Genomic DNA, 27,174 nt, shown 5'->3' on the forward strand with positions numbered 1-27,174 from the left:
CAGAAACACTATTGTTTAAAGGAACAGATGGTTTTTGTCCTCCCGTACCAGAATTGATGTCTGATTTGTAAAAATCTGTTTCATTAAAGGAAACAGACCCAATTTCCAAATATGATCCGTCATCATCATTATGTTTGTTACATCTTTTTCTATTGCAATTTTTTCTTTGGATTTTTTTCTAAAAAAAAATTAAATTATTTGTTATAAAGACTAGTGTAAAAGAAAATGAGACAAAAATGTTAAGCAGGTATGCCCCATTTATTCTTGCCTTTATTTTGCGGCTTACTTTTGGGGAGTAAAATGTCCAACATGAAAAGTATGAGTTGTGTCCAAAAGACTACAAAGCGGCATCTCTTGTTTGACAATATAAAATATACAAATTATGAAAATACACGTATATACTGTGGTATGCGCATTAAATTACTTACTTTAAGGCAGTACTATCATTAACAACATTGTATGATAACTTAGTTTACAGTAAGATTTCCGTGGCTTTATAAAAACTTACATGTGCTTTCCATCGACGTTGACACCAAAGAAATATAACACAAGTTATTCCAAAAATGGCAAATATCAAAATTGTTAGACAACTACCATAAGGAAGGATGATAAGCCAATGTAAAGACTCTGAAAAATACATTTATAGATGATCAGAAATTATTTATATGCAATTTGAAACTTTCATGTTTATCATCAACGTATTATGTTAACCACTTATTATATATTTTGAAATACATGTATAACAAGGCATTTTAACAAGGGTATCTTTTTATTTTGATGTTACTATGATAAAGGTTTCTAACATCTATTTTCAGGTTTTCTGGACATGTACCCATCTTATTTTACCATTTTTATGTTTAAAATTTGAATCATTCTTAAGCATTGCTAGGGAACGCTGACGGTACCTTGTGCCTACCACTACCGACCCATTAACAGACTCAAACAAACCGTTCCTGCAAGATTTTCTATTTCGTTGTTATAGGAAAACAGGACAATTTTATATAAAAAGAAAAGAAGGCAAAGTGCCGAAATTTATGATGAGCATTAAAAATTTTGTGTGTTAATTTGCAAGATAAAATACAAAACCTCCATTGTCTTTCCCACTTTTATAACTGCCATTGTGTTTCGCAATATCTGATGTTTTTTTCGTAAAGATGTTTGTTGTTGCAGAGGGGATAATAGCTGTTGATCCATTTGTTAAGATATGTGTTGTTGCAGTAGTGAAAGTAGCTGCTGTTTTATTTGCAAAGATGTTTCTTGTTGCAGTCGGCATTGTAGCTGTTGCTCCATTTGTTAAGATATGTGTTGCTTCTGTCGGCATTGTAACTGTAGTTCCATTTGTTAAGATGTTTGATGTCGCCGTCTGAATAGCAGCTGATGTTCCATTAGTTAAGATGTTTGATGTCCTCGTCGGGACAGTAACTGTTATTCCATTTGTTAAGATTTTTGATGTCCTCGTCGGGACAGTAACTGTAATTCCATTTGATAAGATGTTTGATGTCGCCGTCGGCATAGAAGCTGAAGTTTTATTTGTTAAGATGTTTAATGTCGCAGTCGGGATAGTAGCTGTAGTTCCATTAGTTAAGATGTTTGATGTCGCCGTCGGGATAGTAGCTGTAGTTCGATTTGTAAAGATGTTTGATGTCCCCATCGGAATAGTAGCTGAAGTTTTATTTGTTAAGATGTTTAATGTCGCCGTCGGGATAGTAGCTGTTGTTCCATTTGTTAAGATGTTTGATGTCCCCATCGGAATAGTAGCTGAAGTTTTATTTGTTAAGATGTCTAATGTCGCCGTCGGGATAGTAGCTGTAGTTTTATTAGTTAAGATGTTTAATATCGCCGTCGGGATAGTAGATGTAGTTCCATTTGTGAAGATGTTTTGATGTCGCTGTCGGGATAGTAGCTGTAGTTCTATTTGTTAAGATGTTTGATGTCGCCGTCGGGATAGTAGCTGTAGTTCTATTTGTTAAGATGTTTGATGTCGCCGTCGGGATAGTAGCTGTAGTTCCATTTGTTAAGATGTTTGATGTCGCCGTCGGGATAGTGGCTGTAGTTCCATTTGTTAAGATGTTTGATGTCGCCGTCGAGATAGTAGCTGTAGTTTCATTTGTTAAGATGTTTGATGTCGCCGTCGGATAGTAAATGTAGTTCCATTTGTTAAGATGTTTGATGTCCCCGTCGGGAAAGTAGCTGTAGTTCCATTTGTTAAGATGTTTGATGTCCCGGTCGGGATAGTGACTGTAGTTCTATTTGTTAAGATATTTGATGTCGCCATAGGCATAGTAGCTGTATTTAAATTTTTTAAGATATTTGATGTCCCCGTCGGAATAGTAGCTGTTGTTTGATTCGTTAAGATGTTTCTTGTCGCCGTCTGGATAGTAGCATTTGTTCCATTCGTAAAGATGTTTGTTGTTGGAGTCGGCATAGTAGCTGTAGTTCCATTTGTTAAAATGTTTGATGTCGCCGTCGGGATAGTAGCTGTAGTTCCATTTGTTAAGATGTTTGATGTCCCCGTCGGGATAGTAGCTGTAGTTCCATTTGTTAAGATGTTTGATGTCCCCGTCGGGATAGTAGCTGTAATTCCATTTGTTAAGATGTTTGATGTCGCCGTCGGGATAGTAGATGTAGTTCCATTTGTTAAGCTGTTTGATGTCGCCGTCTGGATAGTAGTTGTTGTTCTATTTGTAAAGATGATTGTTTCTGTCGTCGGGATAGTAGCTGTTATTCCATTTGTTAAGATGTTTGATGTCGCCGTCGGGATAGTAGCTGTTGTTCTATTTGTAAAGATGTTTGTTTTTGCCGTCGGGATACTAGCTGTTGTACTATTCGTAAATATGTGTGTTGTTGCAGACGGCATATTGGGTGTTGTACCATTCGTTAAGATGTCTAATGTTTTTGTCGGCTTAGTAGTGGTAGATTCAGTAAACAATCCTCTTGTTGTTACATCAGTTACGGTTGTAATGTCCTCCTTAACCATGTAATCCGTCGAAACAAGAAGATTGTTGTCTGAAGGAACAGACACCGGTGCCAGTCTGACTAAATCTATATGAAAAAAAATATGATTAAGATGCATGGATATGTATCTATTATTTAAACATACATGTACATGTTCATGTTTTTTCCAGTAAAATATTATTGAAAAAGACCATTGAATTCATTAGGTATAACAACTCAAAATTCCTACAGATTAAAATGATTTAAAATAATCTTATATCATATTCCCTGATTCATTATAATTATCGTATTTCTTGAGTCAGATAAATTTTTTAATTTCTAGTAGGAAATTTCCTCTTATTTTAAGATATTTAGCTTAAAGTTTCGTTTGGTGAATAGTGAATAAAATATTATGTTTCTGTTTCGATGTGTTGTATCTTGAAACGTAAACATTTGTCCATGGGCAGCCTTCAAAGTATTTGAAGTGGTAAAATGTTATTAAATTCATTGTTGAATCAATGAATCTAGCACATTTATTAAAACAATGACTGGTGTTCCAAATTAAACTTTGACTTGTGTTTAGATGTAAGCTACATGCATGGTTATTTTACAAAACAATAAATAATAACCATAGACAGACGGTCGTACGAACGAACAGAGACAAACCGTGATACGAACTGAATATATAACTTAAAACGTCTGTTAAAAAGATATATTTATTTTGATTTAAACTATGTAAATGGTATTTCAATGTAAGCTAAATAGTAGTTCATTTTTTGAAAAACAGTAGTGCGCAACAATACAACAAAGAGACGCGCGTTTTCGATTCCTTTTATTAATCTAAGTATATTTATATGTGTATTTAATGCTTATGTCATTAACGGGATTTCATTGAAATCTATTTAAAAATCAATTGTCTTAATTTAGCAAGGCTTTGAAAGCTGAAAGCTTTGGGAACGATTGCAATAACATAAGTTACTGAATAATTAAGACCAATAAAAACGTAATACTATGCTTTTGTGTTACATCAATGGTGTTTAAGCTCATACTTCGTTATTTCAATTATTTATGATTTTTTTACTTATCATTTTTAGACGACCATTTTTAAAACATTTAGGAATAAACCTTAATTCTTTAAAAATGGCCTCCGCTGCATGCAACATATGGCTTGAATGATAAACTTTTAATTACTTGACATTTCTAAATTGATAAAGTTCAATGTTTATAGTTCTTTTGATCGTCCTACAAGACTTTAAGTTCGAATCCGCATGAGCTTGAAATACATCACACACTTGTGCATGAATAGTGGGCTTCGGTTTAGGTATACTTACTAAGTTGCAACACTAAAATCGCTGTTTTAATTAACATCCTTACATATATCTCCATTTCAATTCAAATCTACTTTAAACACGTATTTATAAATAATTCAGCAAAGCTGAATGTTAGTTCAAATTTATAATTTAAATTAAATTTAAAATTTAAATTTGTAATCTTTCCAAATCATTGCATGAATTTCCTGTGTGTGTAAATAAATATATATATATATATACATGTATTATATATTTAGCGCTTTGGAATGATCTAACTTTACCTAATTCAAATCTTATTGAAGCATAGTAGAACTATTATGCGATAGATAAACATTACGAAATACCGTAATAAATGAACTTAACAAATACTTAAAACTGTTATATTGTCATTGCACCATTCTATTGATTTCAACGCCATGCGTTCCATGCAGTATCTTATTGATATTACGCTCATTACAAAAGGGAATTTTATTTTCTTAATTTCAAGCGGGGTTAGTCCTCTTTTACAAAATAAGTTTCATTTAACTGTGTTAAATTGATGTTTTGTTAAGTAATACGTAATGATATTTATTTTGTTAAATTGCCATCATTTTTAATACAAATTATGAAATGAATCTCGCCATATAACTATTGTCTTCTCTATCAATGTACAAGGAATAGGCATCGTATTTTGCGCGTCGAACTTTTTTGCGATGCAAAAATACTTTATTGTGAATTAAATATTTAGTTTGACAGACGGAATAGAAATATGATGACAAAATTTAATCTAGGCATTGAAAAAAACAACGTTTTTTTTAACATCATACTCATTTTACATCCTCAGATTTGAGCTGTTTTAAAGGTGAATATTTTACGGAAAGGAACGTTCGAGCAAATTGCACAACCTTAGACTCAAAGCAAAAAATGAAACTGCAGAATTATCTTATTCAACTAGATTATAAATATAACAAACAAATTAGTAGGTATAAACGATATATTTGTTCATCCAATATTTAAACACACATATATAATAAAGCACATTATTTCAAACAAGATGCAAGTAAAAGTATAAGTCGGAGAAAATGTTATATTCGCTTGTGGACAATCTTAAAGTTAAACAATCAACATTGTGAACATGATATGGATGGAAACCATTTTAAACTTATATTGAACATCATTATATTAACAGAACGAGTTCATTTTGCAAAAGACAAAACCATGTTGCAACATCTTCCTCAAAAGCATATTTTAAAAAGTTTGTCCCTTTAACATACCTCTAAAAATTTCTAGAAATCAATCCGGAAATATTTGATTTTATTTTCAATTACATGTATAAGTCAAAGATTATACAAGCTTGCAACGAGAAGTGTTATAGTGTTTTGTTAACTGGTTATTGCAATGAATGGTAAAATAACATAACTAAGTGTGTTTGAAGTCAAATTTACAACATAAATCGTCGCCAAAAATGATAAATCATGCTACAAATGTTAGACAAACACAAATGCGTATTATCGTTTACAAAATAAACGTATAGGTAAAATCTGGACACTTTATAAAAAAATAATGATTAAACGCAAAAAGAGCCACCAGTTTTGAGGAAAACAAGAAGTAAAAATAACTTGAATGCAAAAAAACAAACATTGATCTAACAGGGATTTTCGGCAACACAAATGTGACTTTTTATGTCAGTAAAACTGAAACAGACGATGTCAAGATTTTTTTCTAAAACATTCTGTATGTTGTAAAATTAATAAATTGTTTCGTTAATTTTTTTACCACAAAGTTGAAGAAAATAATGTATTTTTGAAGAAAAGCAGTAACTGTTATATATGTCGTCTTGAAATTCATTTGTCGATCGCACGCTTAAAATGGCTCAACCCAAAATTTAAGATATTATAACCTATAACCAAAATAAATCGCAAAACAACCAACTATTTTACCCGATTTTAAAAAATGTATGGTTATTTTTGCCTTTGTTATGACTTAATTTTCTAGTTGTTCTGTTATCTTTTTTGTTACACTAACCCGTATTTCTATCGACTGTGTAATGAATGTTGCATTTGATTTGTCCTCTGTCACTTGCGTTGCGCTAGTTTTGTAAAAATTGTTTTTGTGGAATGAGAAGCGCTATTTTCGTTTGCTTCGGTTATAACAACTTTTGTCGTACTAGTATCTGTTGTTACATTTCTAATGGCATTTGTTGTTGCAGTCGGAAAGTAAAAATTGTTCCATTTGTTTTGATGTTTGTTTTTGTCGACAAAGTAGCTATTATTCGATTTACTTTTAATTTTGTTGTTTCTGTGGCCAAATTTGCTTTCGTTCCATTTGTTTTGATTTTTGCTGTTTCTGTCGGCATTAAAGTTGAAGAACCACTTGATTTGAAAGTTTCTATGTTTGTTGTTTTTGTCGTCATAGTAGAAGTTGTTTCATTTGATATTATATTTAAATCTGCCCCACTTGTCTTCATGTTCGTTATTTCTGTCCACACAGTAGCCTTTGTTCCCCCCTGTTACGAGGTTTGTAGTTTCTGTCGGGAAAGAAGCTGTTTTTCCACTTGCTTTTGTTAGATTATTTTGTCCCAAAATGGCTGTAGTTGCATTTGCAAAATACTTTGTTTCTTTTATTGACAAAGTAGCTGTTGTTCCGTTTGTTGTGATAATTGTTGTTTTCATCATAAAAAATAGGTAGCTGTTGTTTCATTTGTTATGCTATTTTTTTCTGTCGGCAAAATAGGTTTCGTTCTACTTGTTCTGATTGTTATGATGTCTGATGCTTAAGTAGACATAGTAGAAGCTGTTTTATTTGTAACGATTGTTTCAATTGTTTTGATGATTGTTGTTTCTGTAGGTATGGTAGCTGTTGTTACATCTGTTAAGACGTATGTTGTGTCTGTCGACAAAGAAAGAAGAAGTGGCGCCGTATGTTTTTATTTTAATCGTTTCCGTAGGCATAGTTCTTGTTGTTCCATTTGTTATGGTGTTTGTGTCTGAGAAGAATATGTAGCTCCACTTGTTTTGATTTTCGTTGTTTCTGTCGGCAAAGTAGCTGTTGTTCCACTTTTTGTGATGTTTGATGTTTTTGTAAGCAAAGTAGCTGTTGTCCCGTTTGTTATGCTGTTTGATGTTTCTGTCGGTAAATTGTCTGTTGCTTCATCTGTTATGATTATTGTCTGTCAGCTTTTCTCTATCTTGCTCTGAATGGAGCGGTTACTCTCGATTGTGTTACCGATGCTTGATTTTCTGTTGATTGCATAATAGTTGCATTACTCGTTCCTTGTCCTACTGATTCCGAAGTTTTTGATACTGTCAGACCTGCTCGTGGTGTGATTGTTGCATTGTGTGTTGCTGATATGTACATTTACAGTTAACGTTTCTTTTGTTGTTTTCTCTGTTGGGATTTTTCCGTAACCACATAATCCGTCGAAGTAAAAGGATTGTAGTCTAGAGAATCTGACAACGGCGCTGCTCTTGTCGTAGGGCTGCTTTGCCCGTTAATAACTTGTTCAGACCCTTTGTACAAATATTCGGTATATCGTTGAGTTCAAAATGGTGAAGAAAACTAAAAACAATATTGTAATACTCGGTATAGGACGAGGTGGTGTGTTGTCCTCGGTATTATGATTAAATAGGTATATTCTTGAATGGCCTGTACGCAGATTTATACTAATAATGGAATTAAGAAAAGACTTCACCCTGTTGTTATTTATCTGCTTAATTTAGCTCAATCTGGGTATGTCCAATTTAGTGGTGTAATACCTTTTACTGACTATCTTATAACAACAGCATTTAAAACATTTGTATATTTATTAAACAATAACTGTAATAAGAAATTATATTTGAACACAACAAAACTGGATTCTCTTTATTGTTCTTAGTAATAATATATAAGTGATGTTAACTGTCTTTTCTCGGAAATGGTGCCTTTTCGTTTAATATATAAAGGATACCATAGAAGAATGGTTACGGATGCGCGGTTACGTATATGTTTAAAGTAAAATCAAGAGAAAAGGTTACGCCGTAACTAGAATGTAACAGTTGCGCACACAAATATACACAGTAACTATATAATGACTTAGTTAACATTGGTTACGGGGTGGTAATTAGTTACGGACAATTTACAAAGTTTTCCTAGTGGACCAAATGTTTTCTTGACATTGGTTACGTTTATTCAAACCAGAACCGCCAAATGAAGTTCTTCGCCTCTATTTATAGACTTGTTGTCGCGTATGAATTCCGTACCGTAACTAGAAAGCAGTCTATGAATTCTATTGGTCGAGCTTTCCTGGAATTGGTTGCGGAATGCGTTATTTGCCTGGATTCATACACTTCAAAACTACAGTTCCGTAACCAACTTGCGTAACTCGTATTTAAAGTCATAAAATACTTTTGCAAGTAAACTTATTATTAATTCAGTATTTGCAATAAATTATCTGTCAAAATGTCTTTCTGTTATTTAAAAATCTTTCCGTATAATAACTAGCGTTTGGGCACTATTTTTGTACACAAACATTTGCAGACATCGTGACAGTATGAAAACATACACAAATATAAGCTACTCTCTGGATGTTATGAGTTCATTCATAGTTGACATGAATAAAGTAAGGTCTATAGTTTACATTTTAATAGATATTGTTTTTAAATTGACTTTATGTTTAGGTTACGGATCATTTGTAACATATTTCCGCGATCTTTCAAAAGTCGTCCCGAATTAAACACAACACATAACATAGCTGTATGAAGTTTATTTAGGCAACCATTTCCTAACACTTCCCCCACCTCAGTTTCAAATTATCCTCCTGGATAATAACCAGTTTTTTTTCTCTGTTCTACTTACATGTTTTTAAACTTATGGCATTTAGTATGAGAACACAGATTTAACAGCTCTAAAATTATTAGAACACATTTAGTATTAACAAATACTGAACAATTAAAATATTAAACTATTAAAAGAAATACTATAAAGTCATTCAACTTAATTAACAACATTAAACACTAGCATTATTTTCAAGTTCCAGTCGTTTTCTTCCATATACATGTACTATTTTGCTTCTATGCGAGCATTTAAATATATGCTCTTTAGAAACTCTTAACATAAGAAATATTAATTGTAACATTAAAACACAACTCTTATTTTATAAAAACTATAAGTTTTTATGTCTTTGTTATACTAACACGATAAATTAATATTTTCAGGCACTTTTCATAATGTTGTATGTTTAGCTTTTCAATTATTATTGATCACTTTAGTTTTGATCCACATATGATTCCCCGTTTTGCAATTGAAGTGGTGTGGTGAAGGTGCTTGGATCCAGTGGTAAATTTTGATAATTTGTAAATGATTGTAATGCCTGTAACTGTTGGATCTCTTTGCAAATGATGGTTTCTTCCCAGCTGCTACTGCTTTTAGAAATTTAAAGTTATGGAATCGTGCCCTTGTTGTATCATCCTCTCCTTGCTCCTTGCGATATTTTAGAGCTCCTGGCAACATTAGAAATTCATACTTGTCAAGGAGGTAGCACCTTGACATCTCTGGAGCAACTTTTCCTTAAAAGAAAGCCTCTAGAGTCATGGCCATCATCTTTACAGTAAGTAACCGTTTGTCGGGCGTCATGTTAAGCCATCCTTTAGGCGGCCATTGTACTACCTGACCGTTTCCTAAATTTATCTCTTGGAGTGTATTAGGTCCTCATTGACGTCGTGCTGGAGGACACAAAGGCATGGCACCTTTCCTCAAAATATGAATTGCTGTTTCCATATGATTCAGCTCTTCTGACTTATCTGCTACTTTGTTTCGCACTGTTTCTATGACCTCAACCCTCTCTTGATCTTCAACTGTTTCCGTTACCTAAACACTTCTCTGTTCACTATTGAGCTTTCCTGATTGTTTTTCGTCCTTATCGATTTCATTATTTTTGTCATTGTTATTTGTGTCTTTTATTTTCCTCCATATGTTGTCTTCTCCTCTTTTCATTCCCATAGAGTCACCTTTTTCATTTAATATTACTTCTCCTCCATCAATTACACTTACTCTTTCTTTTGTCTGTTTACCGAATTTTACTTTCTTCTGTTCATTTTTGTAATTTGTCTTTCTCTTTTCCTTGTGTTTGGTTTTGACTTCTTTTTCTATAATTTCATCTTTCGTGAGCTTTTGTGCTAGAAATTGACTTACAAATTCCAGTTCGCCTTCAAGCGGGTCAATTAAGGTTTCTTTTTCTCATTTTCATTACCAATATCATCATTAATTTCCCTTTCATCTCTTGCTTTATTTACCTCTTCTACCTGTTCATTTGCATCATCATTTTCTACCCATTCACAAATATCTGCCGCATTACCAATTCTTGCTTCCTGCTCTACTTTCCCATCATAACCAACCTTTACATTTTGAACCATCTCCTTCTCTACCATATTTATACTGTCAACACTTACTTCTTCCAACAACTTCTCTTTACCTACAACATTTCTTTCACCAACACTCAGTTCACTTCTACCTTTACACACTTCATCTGCTTCTTTCCCAACTTTGTCTTGACCCTCTTTCACCATCAAACGCCTTACCCCATTTTCATCAAACCTAGTAACTACCACATTTACATCCTCCTTTCTGTTTACTTTCTCATGTTCAGCCTCACTCATTGGAGGGGTCTCATTATTTGGAATGTTTGGTATGATCATGTTTATTGGATCAGTTTTAAATAGTTCATCATACACTGCCTTTGTTTCTTCCAATGTTCCTTTTGGTTTCCTTCTCTTTGCAGGTGCTTCAGTTTCTTTTATGTTCTTTCTCTTTTTTTATTCTTAGTTTCTTTTTCAGCTTTGATTTCCTTTTCTCTCTTATCAATTCCTTCTGCGATGTCTAACCCTGCCTTCCAGCCCTCTCTTATCTCTTTTCTCATTGTATCTTCTGCCTTTATTGCCTCTAGGAGATTCATTACCACCCGCCTTGCTTCAAAAGCAATTGTACTGTCATACTTCTGAATTTTTGTCATAGTTGCATAATCTCTTGGATATACCAAGATAGAAACAATTTGGAACAGACAGAAAACCATCAGGCATCAAACTATACTCTCGGAAATGGACTATGTCACAATGTCTACTTAAATCACTAACACGTGTAAACACATTAATTTTCCTGCACCAAGGGCATCGAACTGATAGTCTCCGGTGTGTGGCGGAAGACATATGATGGAATAATTATTTCTTTTGTTTGAATGTCTTCGTGCATAGACTGCATTGTAAACAGTCACTGCCACTGTGTTCATCACTCATTGTCTGTAATAAAATAAAATGAAATAGTGTTGTTGTTGTTATTATTTTTCATTGTTATCACTCATTTTAAATTGTTAATCAAATGTATGTGTTTCTGTAAGTTTGAAGATTTTAAATAGCTGGACTATTGTTTATTTATTTATTTAATTTTTATATTGTTTCTTGTTACTTTATACTTTATATATTTATTTTATTGTGAATGCTCTCTTTACAAACATCACTTAATTTTACAATATCTGTGAGATAAATTTCATAAATATGTCTTTCAAAACAAGATTATAGTAGTTTTTTTTTTAACAATTTGTTTTAAATTGCAACTGTTACATTCGAGCTTTTTCGCGCGTAATCCATAATGGAACATTTACTCCGGAGTAAGGCCAAAGTCTATCGATGTGGTATGCTTTCGGTTTCATTAATTTTGAGCGCTTAACGAGGCAGACAATGTCATCTAATACTTTTGTGATTAAGTAAGGACCTTTCCATTTATTTATCAGCTTAGAGCACACACCTTTGTGTCTTGTAGGATCATGCAGCCAAACACATTGACCGGCATAATAATTTCGTTGTCTTGCATTAGTATCGTAATGTCGTTTTTGATATTCGAAACTTTTCCCGATATTTTTTCGAGCGAAGTCATGAATGCATTCTAGATTTGTTCGTAACTCATTAACATAGTCATCAACAGTTTCTGTTTTATTTCTTTCAGTGATTGGTCGACCTATTGCAGCCGCCATAGGGAGAGTAACATTTCGCCCATAAACCATTTTATTTGGAGATATTTTGGTACTTGAGTGACTTGAACTCCGATACGCCATCATTAATATGGGTAGCAGTTTGTCCCAATGCTTTTGAGATTCTTGACAATATTTAGACATCATAGACACCAATGTCCGATTAAATCGTTCCACGACCCCATTGGCTTGTGCTCGCATACTAGTAGCATGTGTTTTTTCGATAGTTAATAATTCACAAATTTCACTAAGAAGTTTTGATTCAAAATTGGAACCTTGATCCGTGTAAAGCTGTAAAGGTACACCAAAACGACTCACAAAATTATCAATGAATGCATTTGCAATTGTTTTTGCTTCCTGGTTTGGCAATGGAATAGCTTCGGTCCATTTAGTAAACCAGTCTGTAATAACTAAGATGTATTTATTGCCACTTTCTGTTGTAGGCATAGGACCTAATATGTCCATCATTACACGTTCCATTGGCTCGCCAACTGCATATTTACCTAATGGTGCTTTATTTTGTGATTTTGAAAGGTTACGGGCAGTGCAAAGGTCACATTTATTGCAATAGTCTTTAATGTATTCAGTCATGCCAGGCCAATAAAATGTTTGTTTTATTTTGTCGTTAGTTTTGTTAAAGCCTAAATGTCCAGCTGTTGGTGCGTCATGGTAAGCACGAAGTACTGTTGAACGTTTAAATTCGAGTACAACTAACTGCCAAATGTGTGGCTTGGTATCGGTGTCAAACCTACGATATAATATTCCACCTTTCACAGACAGTCTGTCCCATTGTCGCCATAATGTTTTCAATTTGGCCTTACCAGCAGAAACTCCTGACCACCGAGGACGATCTAAATTATCTAACTTAGCAGCAAGTATTGGCGAGATAGACGAGTCATTCAACTGAGCAGTTTGTATGTCGACTAGAGACCACCCATCTAATAATATATGATTTTGAGTAAGATCCTTATTTTGAGCTTCTGCTTGATCAGCCCTTGTGTCGCTGCTGACTTTGGTTTTACAATCTGCTTCACCATTTTTGTTTTCAAGTTCTTTGTCAGGCACATTGTCGTTAACATTAAGGGAACTATATGAAGTTGTTTGGGATGGTCTTGATTTTCATTGATAAGCTTGTGCCAGACTCTGTGTTGACGCACTCGTTATTCTCCATTTAAGTTTCTGCTGTCGCGAACATGTGCTACATAGCTTTCCTTGATAAAGCGTCTGCGGTTACCAATGCTACGACCAGGCCTGTGCAATAACGTTCATATATATGTACTCAACTCTTGTAGCCCAGCGAGCTGTTTGACCAGTTTGGTTGCCTTCAAGGTTACGCATCCAGCTTACAGTTGAATTATCTGCGAGTAGAAAACGAGCGACCATATAAATAGTGGGTGGAAAAAGTGCTTGTAGAGACTCTTACTACAGCCAAAAGTTCTTTTTGGTAATACAATAAAGTCTTTCATGTTTGTTCATGGTCTTGCTCATGTATGCTATCACATGTCTTGCCTCCTATTTACCTTGCGACAAGACATCCCATGTAGCATGGTCACTAGAGTCCGTATCTAGGATGAAGTCGCAACCTGGCTGTGGGTATGCCAGAACTGGAGCAGTGATGAGAGATTCTTTAAGTTTGTAAAATGCCACTTGACAGTTTTCTGTCCACGAAAATCTTGTGTGCTTTTCACATAACTTGTGTGATGGTCTTGCTATGTCAGCATAACCATTTATAAATTTTCTATAGTAACATGTGAGACACATGAAGCTTCTTACTTGCTTCTGAGTATGTGGAATTGGCCAATCTTTAACTGCACTTATTTTGCTCTCATCAGTTTGGATGCCATCTTCAGATACCACATGACCTAGGAAGGTGATTGACTTCTGGAAAAAGAGGCACTTTGATGCTTTCAATTTTAAATTGTAGTGTTGGTGACGTTGGAACACATTCTCCGGCCTTTCTAAGGATTCCTGTACAGTCTTTCCTGGTGTGATGATGTCATCCATATAAAGTAAAGACTGTTTCCATTGTAGTCCCTGAGTACATTTTCCATTAACCTCTGAAAAATTGCCGGACTGTTAACGAGTCCGAACGGCATGACTTTGAAGTGGTACAAGCCGTTAGATGATGTTGAGAAGGCTGTCTTATGTTTGTCACTTTCATCCATCTTTCACTTGCCAAAATCAACTACAAAGGTCCATACTGCTAAACCATTTGTTTCCAGCCAGTGTGCCTCCAAACAATCGTCAACGCGAGGAATGGGGTAGGCATCCACCTTTGTAACTGAATTTAATTTCCTGTAGTCGACACAAAATCTGGTTGACCCATCTTTCTTCGTTATGAGCACAATTGGCGAAGACCATTCACCGGCAGATGGCTCAATTACACCCTTTTGAAGCATGCGTTCTAACCTCTATTTTTTTATTTTCTCGTTTACCTAATGGTTGGCGCCTTGGAGCTTGTTTGATTGGCTATGCGTTACCAGTATTTATTTTATGCTTAACTTTATCAGTGCATCCCAACTCTTCGATTGATGTAACAAATATATTCTCATTTTTATTTAACACGCCTGCAAATTTTTGCTTTTCTTCGATAGTCAAATGAATTGAACTCTTTTTAAATGTTTCTTTTAGATGGTTTGGTACACTTAAAGGGTCATGACTGGCTTTTACATTTGCTGAAATGTTTGCACATTTAAATAGCTCGCTTTCCTGCTCTTCATATGATGATTTACAAAGTCCAAAACTTTCTCCTGGTTGAAGAAGAAGACTTTCTTTACTATTGTTGATAATACCTACTCCTACATTTGAACTATGCGGATCAATAAATCCTTCTATAACTTGTACATTTTGATCTTTCATAGTTTTGATATTCTCTATATAACCATTTGCCGGAAGTTGTTCACTTTCAGGAATCGTTACATTTACATATGCATATGATTGCGAAGGAATTTCAGTGAGCTCACCCACGGTTACTCTACAAACGCGATTAGCTTCATGACCCTCATAACACTGAACACGCTTGCCTGACCTTAATACCAATTGAAGATCATCAAAATCTAACCGCTTTGCATGCTTAAGGATAAAATCTTGGCCTATAATACCATCTGTGGTAATGTCACACACTATAACAGGATGATTAATTTCTTCTTGACCTTACTTTATTTGAAATTGCTCTCTTCCATATATTTTTATATTAGAACCATCAGCACCTTGAACACTTATATTTCTATTTCTAACTGAAAGAGATTCAATGCCTAATTGATCAAATGTATGCTTTGAAATAAGTGTAGCTGTACTACCACTATCTAAAAGAAAATTGAATGGTTTTCCATTCATGTAACCTTTAACATAAAGACCATTATCAATACTTGCATTTCCTGTACCCACACGACTATACCTATTGATGCTACTAAATAGCTTTTCTTTTGAACAACTTGTACCCATATAATTGACTGATTGACATTCTTTATTAAAAACTTCTTTTTCACTCATTTCAGGACACGTCACAACATATTCATATTCCTCTGAAACAGGTCTTTTTCCTTCAATGTTCGCCTGCTCTCGACCTTCAGAGTAGACCGTGACCCGTTTCCCGAACTTTCATTACCATTTGATGAAGCTCCATGACTGCTGTTATCACTGTACCTTCGTGGACAATCACGCGCGAGGTGCTCCAGAGAACGACATATATAACATCTACGAGGACCATTATTTCCACTTAGGGATCCCTTTTCAATACGATCTAGCCTTATCTGTATCGATCGCAGAGCCCGCTGCACACCATCCTCAGATCTTTCATTTTTGGCTGCCATCTAACTTTTCGCTCATAATGCCGCCGGTTCAAGGTTACTATAAGCTTTTCGTGCCAACAACCTCAGATCATCGCCAAAAGCTGCGATAGATTCTCTTACCAACGTAAGTCTTGTCTGGAATTTTGAGACATACCTGGTCTGTTGTCTGGCAGCACCAAACCTCTGTTCTAAAGCATGTGCAAGATCATCGAAAGAATGCTTATCATGTCCTATAAGGGTTGTATAGAAAGCTCGTGCTTGACCTCGTAAACAAGCTGCCAATGTGAGCAACTTCTCTTGTGTTGTCCACTTGCCAAGTTCTGCACAGTCTTGAAAGTGTGAAAAGTATTGTTCCCAATCTGCATTAACACTGTAATTATCTGGTTTAATAATAATAGCTGGTCTCTTGTTATCGACAGCAGTTGTTTATATTTTGACATCTGATTTCTCTGTCCTGGTCACGAAACCTTGTAGGGGAGACTCCTTCTTCCCTTATATCTCCTTGACCCATGTTAAACTCAACTTCAGAATCAGAGTCACCCATATTTTCAATAGTACGTTTCCAATATTTAAAGCGGACGTTGTTTTACCTGCCAGCAGGGGGTTCTGGTATGACATTTGATCTTTTGTTGTTGTTTTCCACTAAGACTTTGTAAAGTTCAGATGGTATAATCACTTCAATAACTTCTCGATATACTGGTGATAGACTTTTCTTTAATTCCTCATGAATGTTACATGTCTTTTTATAGGCAAGAGTTCTGGATATCCTGTAGAATGATATTTTCACTTCTGACACCACGTGTAATACTCGTTGTATAGGACGAGGTGGTGTGTAGTCTTCGGTATTATGATTAAATAGGTATATTCTTGAATGGCCTGTACGCAGATTTATACTAAGAATGGAATTAAGAAAAGACTTCACCCTGTTGTTATTTATCTGCTTAATCCAGCTCAATCTCGGTATGTCCAATTTAGTGGTGTTATACCTTTTACTGACTATTTTATAACAACAGCATTTAAAACATTTGTATATTTATTAAACAATAACTGTAATAAAAAATTATATTTGAACACAACAAACAGGATTCTCTTTATTGTTCTTAGTAATAATATATAAGTGATGTTAACTGTCTTTTCGCGGAAATGGTGCCTTTTCGTTTAATATATAGAGGATACCATAGAAGAATGGTTACGGATGCGCGGTTACGAATATGTTTAAAGTAAAATCAAGAGAAAAAGTTACGCCGTAACTAGAATGTAACAGTTGCGCACACGAAGATACACAGTAACTATATAATGACTTAGTTCACCTTGGTTACGGGATGGTAATTAGTTACGGACAATTTACAAAGTTTTCCTAGTGGACCAAATGTTTTCTTGACATTGGTTACGCTTATTCGAACCAGAACCGCCAAATGAAGTTTTTCGCCTCTATTTATAGACTTGTTGTCGCGTATGAATTCCGTACCGTAACTAGAAAGCAGTCTATGAATTCTATTGGTCGAGCTCTCCTGGAATTGGTTGCGGAATGCGTTATTTGCCTGGAATTCATACACTTCAAAACTACAGTTCCGTAACCAACTTGCGTAACTCATATTAAAAGTCATTTTACATTAGTCAATACTTTTGCAAGTAAACTAATTATTAATTCAGTATTTGCAATAAATTATCTGTCAAAAATGTCTTTCTGTTATTTAAAAATCTTTACCGTATAATAACTAGCGTTTGGGCACTATTTTTGTACACAAACATTTGCAGACATCGTGACATATATAATTTATTATAAATTATGTAATATAGATATGCGTCTACAAAAAGTGATAACAGTGACGGAATGCCATGATGCTTTCCTGTTTTCCTAAACCTAAAACATGTAAACAAATAACAAGAAAAGACATACATGTATACAGTACAGGTCTATCAATATTTAGGGTATTGTATTCTACTTATTTCAAAAGATTATTTACCATTTTATTAGAAACAACATTTTACAAAACAATTACATTTTAACCATATAAAAACCTAGGAAGATAGAACATTCCTAACCTGAAAACAGTATTATATTATCATAGATTATTTATTATATGTAATATAGTTAAATGTTTACACAAAGTCAGAATAGTGACGGATGCAATGATGCATTACCGTACCAGAAAATATCACTTTGCATAAACACTTATAAACGGTTAGTACATGTTACTATAGGAATATGATTTAAGGATTGAAGATTCAAAACAACAACCAATATTTATTCATATTTTATTTTTTAATGATTACTACCGTATGACATACTCCCCCCCCCCCCCCCCCCCCCCCTGCTAGTAAAAAGGTCGTCCCGACAATTCTACCTAATCCTTACAAAAATGAAACAAGTAGAATAGACAACACAAAATCATACAACAAAAGTCACAAAATTTTATACATGACATAATAAACAAACAGACAATCACAAAAACAATTCAACATCGCGAAACGTTTATAAAAAAAACAATAAAAAAACAAAACACAGAAAAGAAACTGATGGTTTAAATACATTGATATGTGTTAACCCAAAGATTCATTGAGGCCTAAATGCCCATTGAGCCGCGTAAATGATTTTAATTCTATATCGCAAAAGCTCTTTAAATATTATTGTCCTGTAATATGCTGGTGCATGAAATTCTTTGTTTGACATTTGACTGTATTGTCATTGAAAGAAATACATCTTTTAAATAAATATAATAACTGCAAAATCACTATTTTCGTCTAACACTCAATTTTAATAGAAAAATCAATCGAAAAAATTATTATGAAACGAAAGATGAAAGATTTTTTGGCGTTATGTAATCATTAGTTTTTTACTATTTAGCATAAATAGATATATTACAAATTTAAGAACTAACATAAATGTTTTTTGTGTCAAAACCACGAATTCAATGCCAACGAAATTTACCACATTCACAGAATGTTTTTCAAATTCAAAAGGTGTTCATGGCCAGTCTGTCAATGTGTGTTGTATACATTGTAATCGTCGTTGCTAAATTACTTCTAAAACACATGACTATGAAAGCCGTCGTTTTTATAACAAGGCAAAGAATTATTCTTTACAAGTTCTATTTTGCTTTTATTTGAACATAATTTTCTTGCACAATTTTCGAAAAGTTATCTTTGAAGAGACGTTCGGACGATACCATACCGTCATACGAACTGGGCCCAAAAAAATGCATAGATATAGTACATGTATATGCTCATCTTTGAGTAAAATATTCTTATCACATAATTTTATTGAAATCTATGAAATTCTAAATGAATTTGTCTTATATGAATAAAACAAAAAGTAAACTATACATGTATATTGGAAGCTGCGTTCCCTATTTCACAATAAGTTGGTCTTTTCTTACAAAGAACTGCCAGTTTTTTAATGACATTCCTATAACAGTGTTGAATTGAAACATATCTACTTTGTGAAATGTCAAAACATGTTTATTTTATAAATATTTTATATTTAGGGAGATAGTGCAGCAATGATCAATGTTTTCTAATGTTGAAATTGAGCATAGTATATCCTTAACCAATTGAATGTTATTTCAATGTAATCGCTGTGTACATTATTTGGTTTCTTTATATATTTTCATAGCATTCATCAATGTAAATTACTAAACTTTAATGCAAATAAAAGACCAATTTATAATGTAAGCTCTCCAATTCTTATATGTCGAGATTTCATTAGATAAGTAGATAAAACTTATTCATTCATGATGGAAAAGACCTTCAATTTGATCAATGCACATATTTATTGGTTGCTCTGTATTTTATAGTTTTTAGAGTTTTAGTATTTACAAAATCTGGGAAAAGACGTTTACGTGTACTTACTTAACTTTAAATACATACATTCAAATAGAAATATTGAATGATTGCGAACGATTTGAATGGTAGTTGTTGTTCTATTCGTGAAGAAGTTTGTTGTATCTGTCGGCAAAGTACTTGTTGTCGTATTCTTGAGCGACTTATATCAGAATGAAAAACTAATAATACAGTGAATGGGTTTTGTGGCTGTCTATAGCCGATTAGTATTTGGATAAAGAATAATGATCTATTATAGTGTGTTTATAGTCGAAACTTCATTTATAAAGTGTATGATGAAGGTCAGTCAAGATAAAATGAAAACACATATTTTAAAGTTTTGCTTTGTTTATTTGTCAAATTTAATTAAATTTTCAAACACAAATTAAAAGCAAGACAAAATAATAGATGAAACAAATATTTCAATCAAAAGTTTTAATGTTTATAAAAAAGTTTATTAAGTTACATAACACTAATTTAACAATAATGGGCATTCAAATGTTTCAATTTCAATACCAGTGTATGATTCTGTAACAATTATACATCAAAAGATATGTATGAAGTGTACATAAAATTTAAGGTTTGTGAAACATTTTTCATATTTAATATGGTTTACATTAACACAGATATACATACACTATTACAACTCCATGACATTAAGTTGTGTTTTTTTAATAAATTATAAAGACAACACTTATAGTCACATAATCTGAATGTCATATCATTATGTTAGATACAACAAAAATTCAGATTTAGTGTGTACGTTCGTGCGCTCGCGTGTGTGTCTATTTTTATCGAAAGGATAAGATGTTAAAATCATTTTAGTATATATAGGTTCAAATATTTTGTGTGCTACTAGATTCTCTTACAGAGAGAAAATCGGAACTTGTGGACGACAGGGTACTGTGTTTGGAAGATTTAAGTCTAGAACTCGAATCTTGTTGATCATTGCCCTGTGGAATATTATCATCTCCAACAAATGTTTCTCTTACATTTTTACGTAGTTTTTGTTTACGTAAATAGAGCCGCCCTCTTCGGAGTTGAGGGGTACTGCTAGTGGATGTTTAATTGTGTGCAACTTGTTCTTTAAGTTCATATACTTCTTTATCTTCGTTCTCATTGTTTCCTGCATTCGTTTCCTGAAGATATAAAAGTATATTGAAATATAATTCGACATGATGAAAATGGATAAAAATGTTATTTTATCAAAACAATATTAATTTTCTAATATTTTCTAATACATGGCTTATAACATTGAAATAAATAAAATATGTGTATGATATTTAGATAAAAAGATAAATATGTCATTGCCTTAATTACTTACATATGAGTTTCTTTGATGTCGGCGCCAAAGACATAAACAACAACATATTCCCCAACATGCAACGATGGCAATTACAAAACAACCAAGAACAAGAATCACAGTAATCCATTCTATAAAAACTGGAAAAGAACAATTAAAATATAATATTTTTAATACAACCAAAATGTCAAGCATAGCGGTCAAATTTCTGTGTAAACATTAAAAAGATTCTAATAATTTGAAATTAAGCATACATACGAAGTTTGACTTATCTTATATTATTGCTTATTCCCTGAAATTGCCAATGCAATTAAGCTCTTGATCAAACTTAGCAGAGTTATAAATTGTATCTTTCTTTTAAAACTTCATAATCAGAATAGTTTAGTTTTAAAACATATTCAAACATTTATTTTCTATTTTAAATATTAAATTCTAACACTATCGGAAGTTTTTCTATATAATTAAAAAAGGCCCGAAGCGTGCATTATTCTGCAACAATGCACTCGCCGTTCTTATTATCTCCCTGTGTATTTTCACAATGAGGGTGCCATTTTGTTTAAAAAATCTGATAAATAAAAAACATTTTTTGTCGAATTTTGTTTTGGAAACTATCAAGAATGAAAGAAAATGGTCTAACTAAGAAAATTAATCCGAACACCAATATCTTTAAATCAGTCGTTAACGCTGTACAGAAGTTTAAAGTGTTGTTTACATGACGTCACAACAGCACTTGCAAAACAATCAAATCAAGTACGCTATTTAATGTCACAAACAAGCTAAGCTTTACATTTATTTCACTTTTAATAGCATGTATTTCGCTTGAAAAATAGTATAATGAAATAAAATAAGCAAACAAAAATTAATCAACGTTTTCAAAATTCATTATTCTCAAAATGTTCCTACACACGGTAGATTTAACGACAGATTTTTTCCAACCCACTGGAACAGCCTTTAAAGAACGTTTCTGTTGGAAACTCTTAGGCGAAAACAAATTTAACCACCAAACATAAAGTCCAACTTTATAATGATAATACTATTTTTTCTTGACGTGTTAGAATGGAAAAAGATTGTATAATAATGCACGTTTATCGGCCTTCGAGATTGTATTACTACGCATTTGAACTCAAACCGTGCATTATTCTACAACAATGCACTCAGAATTGAATCTATTTCCTAAACATACAGGACATAACTAAATATAAATGATTAAATCAAATGAACGAAAATCATATGCGGAACTTTAATCTAAAATGTTAGAATAAAAAAAATAAACCTCCTTTGTCTTTTGTACTGTCTGTTACTTCATTTCTTGTTGTGTTTGTTGTTGCAGTGGGAAAAGTAGTTGTTGTTTTTTTCGTTAAGATGTTTGTTGTATCTGTCGGCATAGTAGTTGTTGTTTTATTCGTTAAGATGTTTGTTGTATCTGTCGGCATAGTAGTTGTTGTTTTATTCGTTAAGATGTTTGTTGTATCTGTCGGCATAGTAGTTGTTGTTTTATTCGTTAAGATGTTTGTTGTATCTGTCGGCATAGTAGTTGTTGTTTTATTCGTTAAGAAGTTTGTTGTATCTGTCGGCATAGTAGTTGTTGTTTTATTCGTTAAGATGTTTGTTGTATCTGTCGGCATAGTAGTTGTTGTTCCCTTCGTTAAGATGTTTGTTGTATCTGTCGGCATAGTAGTTGTTGTTTTATTCGTTAAGATGTTTGTTGTATCTGTCGGCATAGTAGTTGTTGTTTTATTCGTTAAGATGTTTGTTGTGTCTGTCGGCATAGTTGCTGTTGTTTTATTCCTTAAGAAGTTTGTTGTAACTGTCGGCATAGTAGTTGTTGTTTTATTCGGTAAGAAGTTTGTTGTATCTGTCGACATAGTAGTTGTTGTTTTATTAGTTAAGAAGTATGTTGTTTTTGTCAGCATTGAAGTTGTTGTTTTATTCGTTAAGAAGTTTGTTGTAACTGTCGGCACAGTAGTTGGTGTTTTATAAGTTAAGAAGTATGTTGTTTTTGTCGGCATTGAAGTTGTTGTTTTATTAGTTAAGACGTTTGTTGTAACTGTCGGCATAGTAGTTGTTGTTTTATGCGTTAAAAAGTGTGTTGCATCTGTCGGCATAGTAGTTGTTGTTTTATTCGTTAAGAAGTTCGTTGTATCTGTCGGCATAGTAGTTGTTGTTTTATTCGTTAAGAAAATTGTTGTATCTGTTGGCACAGTAGTTGTTGTTTCCTTCGTTAAGAAGTTTGTTGTATATGTCGGCATAGTAGTTGTTGATTTATTTGTTAAGATGTCTGTTGTATCTGTCGGCACAGTAGTTGTTGTTTTATTTGTTAAGAAGTGTGTTGTATCTGTCGACAATGTAGTTGTTGTCTTATTCGTTAAGAAGTGTGTTGCATCTGTCGACATAGTAGTTGTTGTTTTATTTGTTAAGAAGTGTGTTGTATCTGTCGACAAAATAGTTGTTGTCTTATTCGTTAAGAAGTGTGTTGCATCTGTCGACATAGTAGTTGTTGTTTCATTCGGTAAGATGTTTGTGGTATCTGTCGACATAGTTGCTGTTGTTTCACTCGTTAAAATGTTTGTTGTATCTGTCGGCATAGTAGTTGTTGTTTTATTCGTTAAGATGTTTGTTGTATCTGTCGACATAGTTGCTGTTGTTTCATTCGTTAAAATGTTTGTTGTATCTGTCGGCATAGTAGTTGTTGTTTTATTCGTTAAGATGTTTGTTGTATCTGTCGACATAGTTGCTGTTGTTTCACTCGTTAAAATGTTTGTTGTATCTGTCGGCATAGTAGTAGTTGGTTTGTTCGTTAAGAAGTTTGTTGTTTCTGTCAGCATAGTAGTTGTTGTTTTATTCGCTAAGATGTTTGTTGTATCTGTCGTCACAGTAGTTGTTGTTTTATTCGTTAAGAAAATTGTTGTATCTGTCGGCACATTAGTTGTTGTTTCCTTCTTTAAGAAGTTTGTTGTATCTGTCGTCAAAGTTGTTGTTGTTTTATTCGTTAAGAAAATTGTTGTATCTGTCGGCAAAGTGGTTTTTGTTCCCTTCGGTAAGATGTTTGTTGTATCTGTCGGCACAGTAGTTGTTGTTTTATTCGGTAAGAAGTTTGTGGTATCTGTCGTCACAGTAGTTGTTGTTTTATTCGTTAAGAAAATTGTTGTATCTGTCGACATAATAGTTGTTGATTTATTCGTTAAGATGTTTGATGTATCTGTCGACAAAATAGTTGTTGATTTATTCGTTAAGAAGTTTGTTGTTTCTGTCGTCATAGTAGCTGTTGTTTTATTCGTTAAGAAGTTTGTTGTATCTGTCGACATAGTAGTAGTTGTTTCATTCGGTAAGATGTTTGTGGTATCTGTCGACATAGTTGCTGTTGTTTCACTCGTTAAAATGTTTGTTGTATCTGTCGGCATAGTAGTTGTTGTTTTATTCGTTAAGAAGTTTGTTGTATCTGTCGACATAGTTGCTGTTGTTTCACTCGTTAAAATGTTTGTTGTATCTGTCGGCATAGTAGTAGTTGTTTTATTCGTTAAGATGTTTGTTGTATCTGTTGGCATGGTAGTTGTTGTTTTATTCGTTAAGAAGCTTGTTGTAGCTGTCGGCATAGTAGTTGTTGTTTTATTCGTTAAGAAGTTTGTTGTATCTGTCGGCATAGTAGTTGTTGTTTTATTCGGTAAGAAGTTTGTTGTATCTGTCGGCATAGAAGTTGTTGTTTTATTAGTTAAGAAGTTTGTTGTTTTTGTCAGCATTGAAGTTGTTGTTTTATTCGTTAAGAAGTTTGTTGTAACTGTCGGCACAGTAGTTGGTGTTTTATAAGTTAAGAAGTATGTTGTAACTGTCGGCACAGTAGTTGTTGTTTTATTCGTTAAGATGTTTGTTGTATCTGTCGGCATAGTTGCTGTTGTTTCATTCGTTAAGATGTTTGTTTTATCTGTCGGCACAGTAGATGTTGTTTTATTAGTTAAGAAGTATGTTGTTTTTGTCGGCATAGTTGCTGTTGTTTCATTCGTTAAGATGTTTGTTTTATCTGTCGGCACAGTAGATGTTGTTTTATTCGTTAAGAAGTTTGTTGTAACTGTCGGCACAGTAGTTGTTGTTTTATTCGTTAAGATGTTTGTTGTATCTGTCGGCATAGTTGCTGTTGTTTCATTCGTTAAGATGTTTGTTGTATCTGTCGGCATAGTAGTTGTTGTTTTATTCGTTAAGAAGTTTGTTGTATCTGTCGGCACAGTAGTTGTTGTTTTATTCGTTAAGATGTTTGTTGTATCTGTCGGCATAGAAGTTGTTGTTTTATTCGTTAAAAATGTTTGTGTTATCTGTTGACATACTAGTTGTTGTTTTAGTAGTTAAGAAGTTTGTTGCATCTGCCGGCATAGTTGTTTTTGTTTTATTTGTAAAGATGTTTGTTGTATCTGTCGGCGAAGTAGTTGATGTTTTATTTGACAGGAAGTTTGTTGTTTCTGTTGTCACGGTAGTTGTTGTTTCATTCGTTAAGATGTTTGTTGTATCTGTCTGCAAGGTAGTTGATGTTTTATTCGTCCGGAAGTTTGTTGTTTCTGTTGTCACGTTAGTTGTTGTTTCATTCGTTAAGATGTTTGTTGTTTCTGGCGGCATTGTAGTTGTTGTTTTATTCGTTAAGTTGTTTGTTGTATATATCGGCATAAAAGTTGTTCTTTCATTCGTTAAGAATTTTGTTGTATTTGTCGGCATGGTAGTTGTTGTTTTATTCGGTAAGAAGTTTGTTGTTTCTGTCGGCATAGTAGCTGTTGTAGCATTCGTTAAGATGTTTGTTGTTTCTGTTGTCACAGTAGTTGTTGTTCCCTTCGTTAAGATGTGTGTTGTTTCTGTCGTCATAGTAGCTTGTGTTTCACTCGGTAAAAAGTTTGTTGTTTCTGTCGTTTTAGTAGCTGTAGTACCATTCTTTAAGATGTTGGTTAATTCTGTCGACATAGTAGCTGTTGTTTCATTTGTTGATATGTTTGTTCTTTGTGTCGACAAAGATGCTGTTGTTTCATCCGTTAAGATGTTTATTGTTCCTGCCAACTGATTAGCTGTAGTTATATTTCTGTTGAAATCTGTTGGTTCTGTAGACACATCGCGTGTTGTTCCATTCGTATTTACTGCAGCTGTCTCTGTCGACTGTGTAGTAGTTTCGTTTGATTTCATATGGCTTGATTCTGTCAGTTCAGTAGATGGAATTCCAGTTGTTTTTAATACTGTTGTTTCCTTTGGCTGAATATGTGTGGTTTTGTTTGTTTTTAATAAAGGTGTTGCTATTGTTTTAGTAGCTGTAAGTGTATGCGTTTTTGATACAGTTGTCTGTGTCGGGTGAGTTACTGTTGCTTCGTTTGTGTTAAATACTCTTGCCGTTGTTCCATTTATAATGCTAGTTGTTGCTTTTGTTGGCTGGACATCTGTACTCCCACTTGCTATCGCTTTTGTAACTGATACTTGGTCTTCTGTTGATCGCATAAAAGTCGAATCGTTCTTCATTATTCCTGTTGATTTCAAAGATTTTGTAACACTAGCGTTTGACAATATTATGTCAGGTTGTATTGTTGCTGAACTGTGAAATGTTCTTGCTAGATTCAGTATACGGTTTTCTTGTTGTTAAATCTGTTGAAATGTCCCCTTTTACCATATAATCCGTCGAGGTAAGATGGTTGTCTGAAGAAACAGACGTCGGTGCCAATTTGACTAAATCTATAATAAAAAAAAAATGATTAAGATGCAAAGATATGTTTCTTTTGTTCATTTTTATATATGTTCAGGATTTTTCAGTAAATAAAAACATTATGGAGAAAGTCAATTGAATTCTTTTAGTATAACAAGTTATAATTTTGACTTGTGAAAACGATTTGACATAGAAATTTATGTCATAATCTTATAAGATGATTCATTATTGTCATATTCCTTGAAATTATTTAGAAATTTTCAATTCCATAGTAGGAAATTTCCTCTCCTTTTTTACAATTTTTTAATGCAATTTTACATGTTTATAAACTAGTTTGGTTTATATGAATAAAAGTTATGTTTTTTTATTTCGATGGA

General features: G+C 33.4%; 2 protein-coding genes across 2 annotated transcripts; both read right to left on the bottom strand.

Annotated features, from left to right (window-relative positions):
* Positions 1–16,043: 16,043 nt before the first annotated feature.
* Positions 16,044–25,304, bottom strand: LOC132721024 (mucin-2-like). Its single transcript, XM_060705270.1, has 3 exons — positions 22,409–25,304; positions 16,601–16,886; positions 16,044–16,380 (listed from the first exon to the last, which is right to left on the bottom strand). Exons 1-3 carry the CDS (start codon positions 25,302–25,304, stop codon positions 16,044–16,046), a joined length of 3,519 nt encoding a protein of 1,172 aa, XP_060561253.1.
* A 109-nt stretch (positions 25,305–25,413) lies between these two features.
* LOC132721025 (uncharacterized) lies at positions 25,414–26,674 on the bottom strand. Its single transcript, XM_060705271.1, has one exon. It carries the CDS (start codon positions 26,614–26,616, stop codon positions 25,414–25,416), a length of 1,203 nt encoding a protein of 400 aa, XP_060561254.1. The 5' UTR covers positions 26,617–26,674.
* Between the last annotated feature and the right edge of the window lie 500 nt (positions 26,675–27,174).

This window comes from Ruditapes philippinarum, unplaced genomic scaffold (genome assembly GCF_026571515.1).
Source record: "Ruditapes philippinarum isolate M1 unplaced genomic scaffold, ASM2657151v2 ctg9130_1_1_1_1, whole genome shotgun sequence".
NCBI lineage: Eukaryota > Metazoa > Mollusca > Bivalvia > Venerida > Veneridae > Ruditapes > Ruditapes philippinarum.

Coding starts and splice junctions, on each gene's coding strand:
- LOC132721024 (XM_060705270.1), bottom strand. CDS start 25,304: ATGCCGACAGATACAACAAACATCTTAACGAATGAAACAACAGCAACT. Junction 16,887..22,408: donor CAGTACAAAAGACAAAGGAG/GTTTATTTTTTT, acceptor ATCTGCGTACAG/GCCATTCAAGAATATACCTA. Junction 16,381..16,600: donor CCAGAACCCCCTGCTGGCAG/GTAAAACAACGT, acceptor AGATAATTACAG/TGTTAATGCAGATTGGGAAC.
- LOC132721025 (XM_060705271.1), bottom strand. CDS start 26,616: ATGAAGAACGATTCGACTTTTATGCGATCAACAGAAGACCAAGTATCA.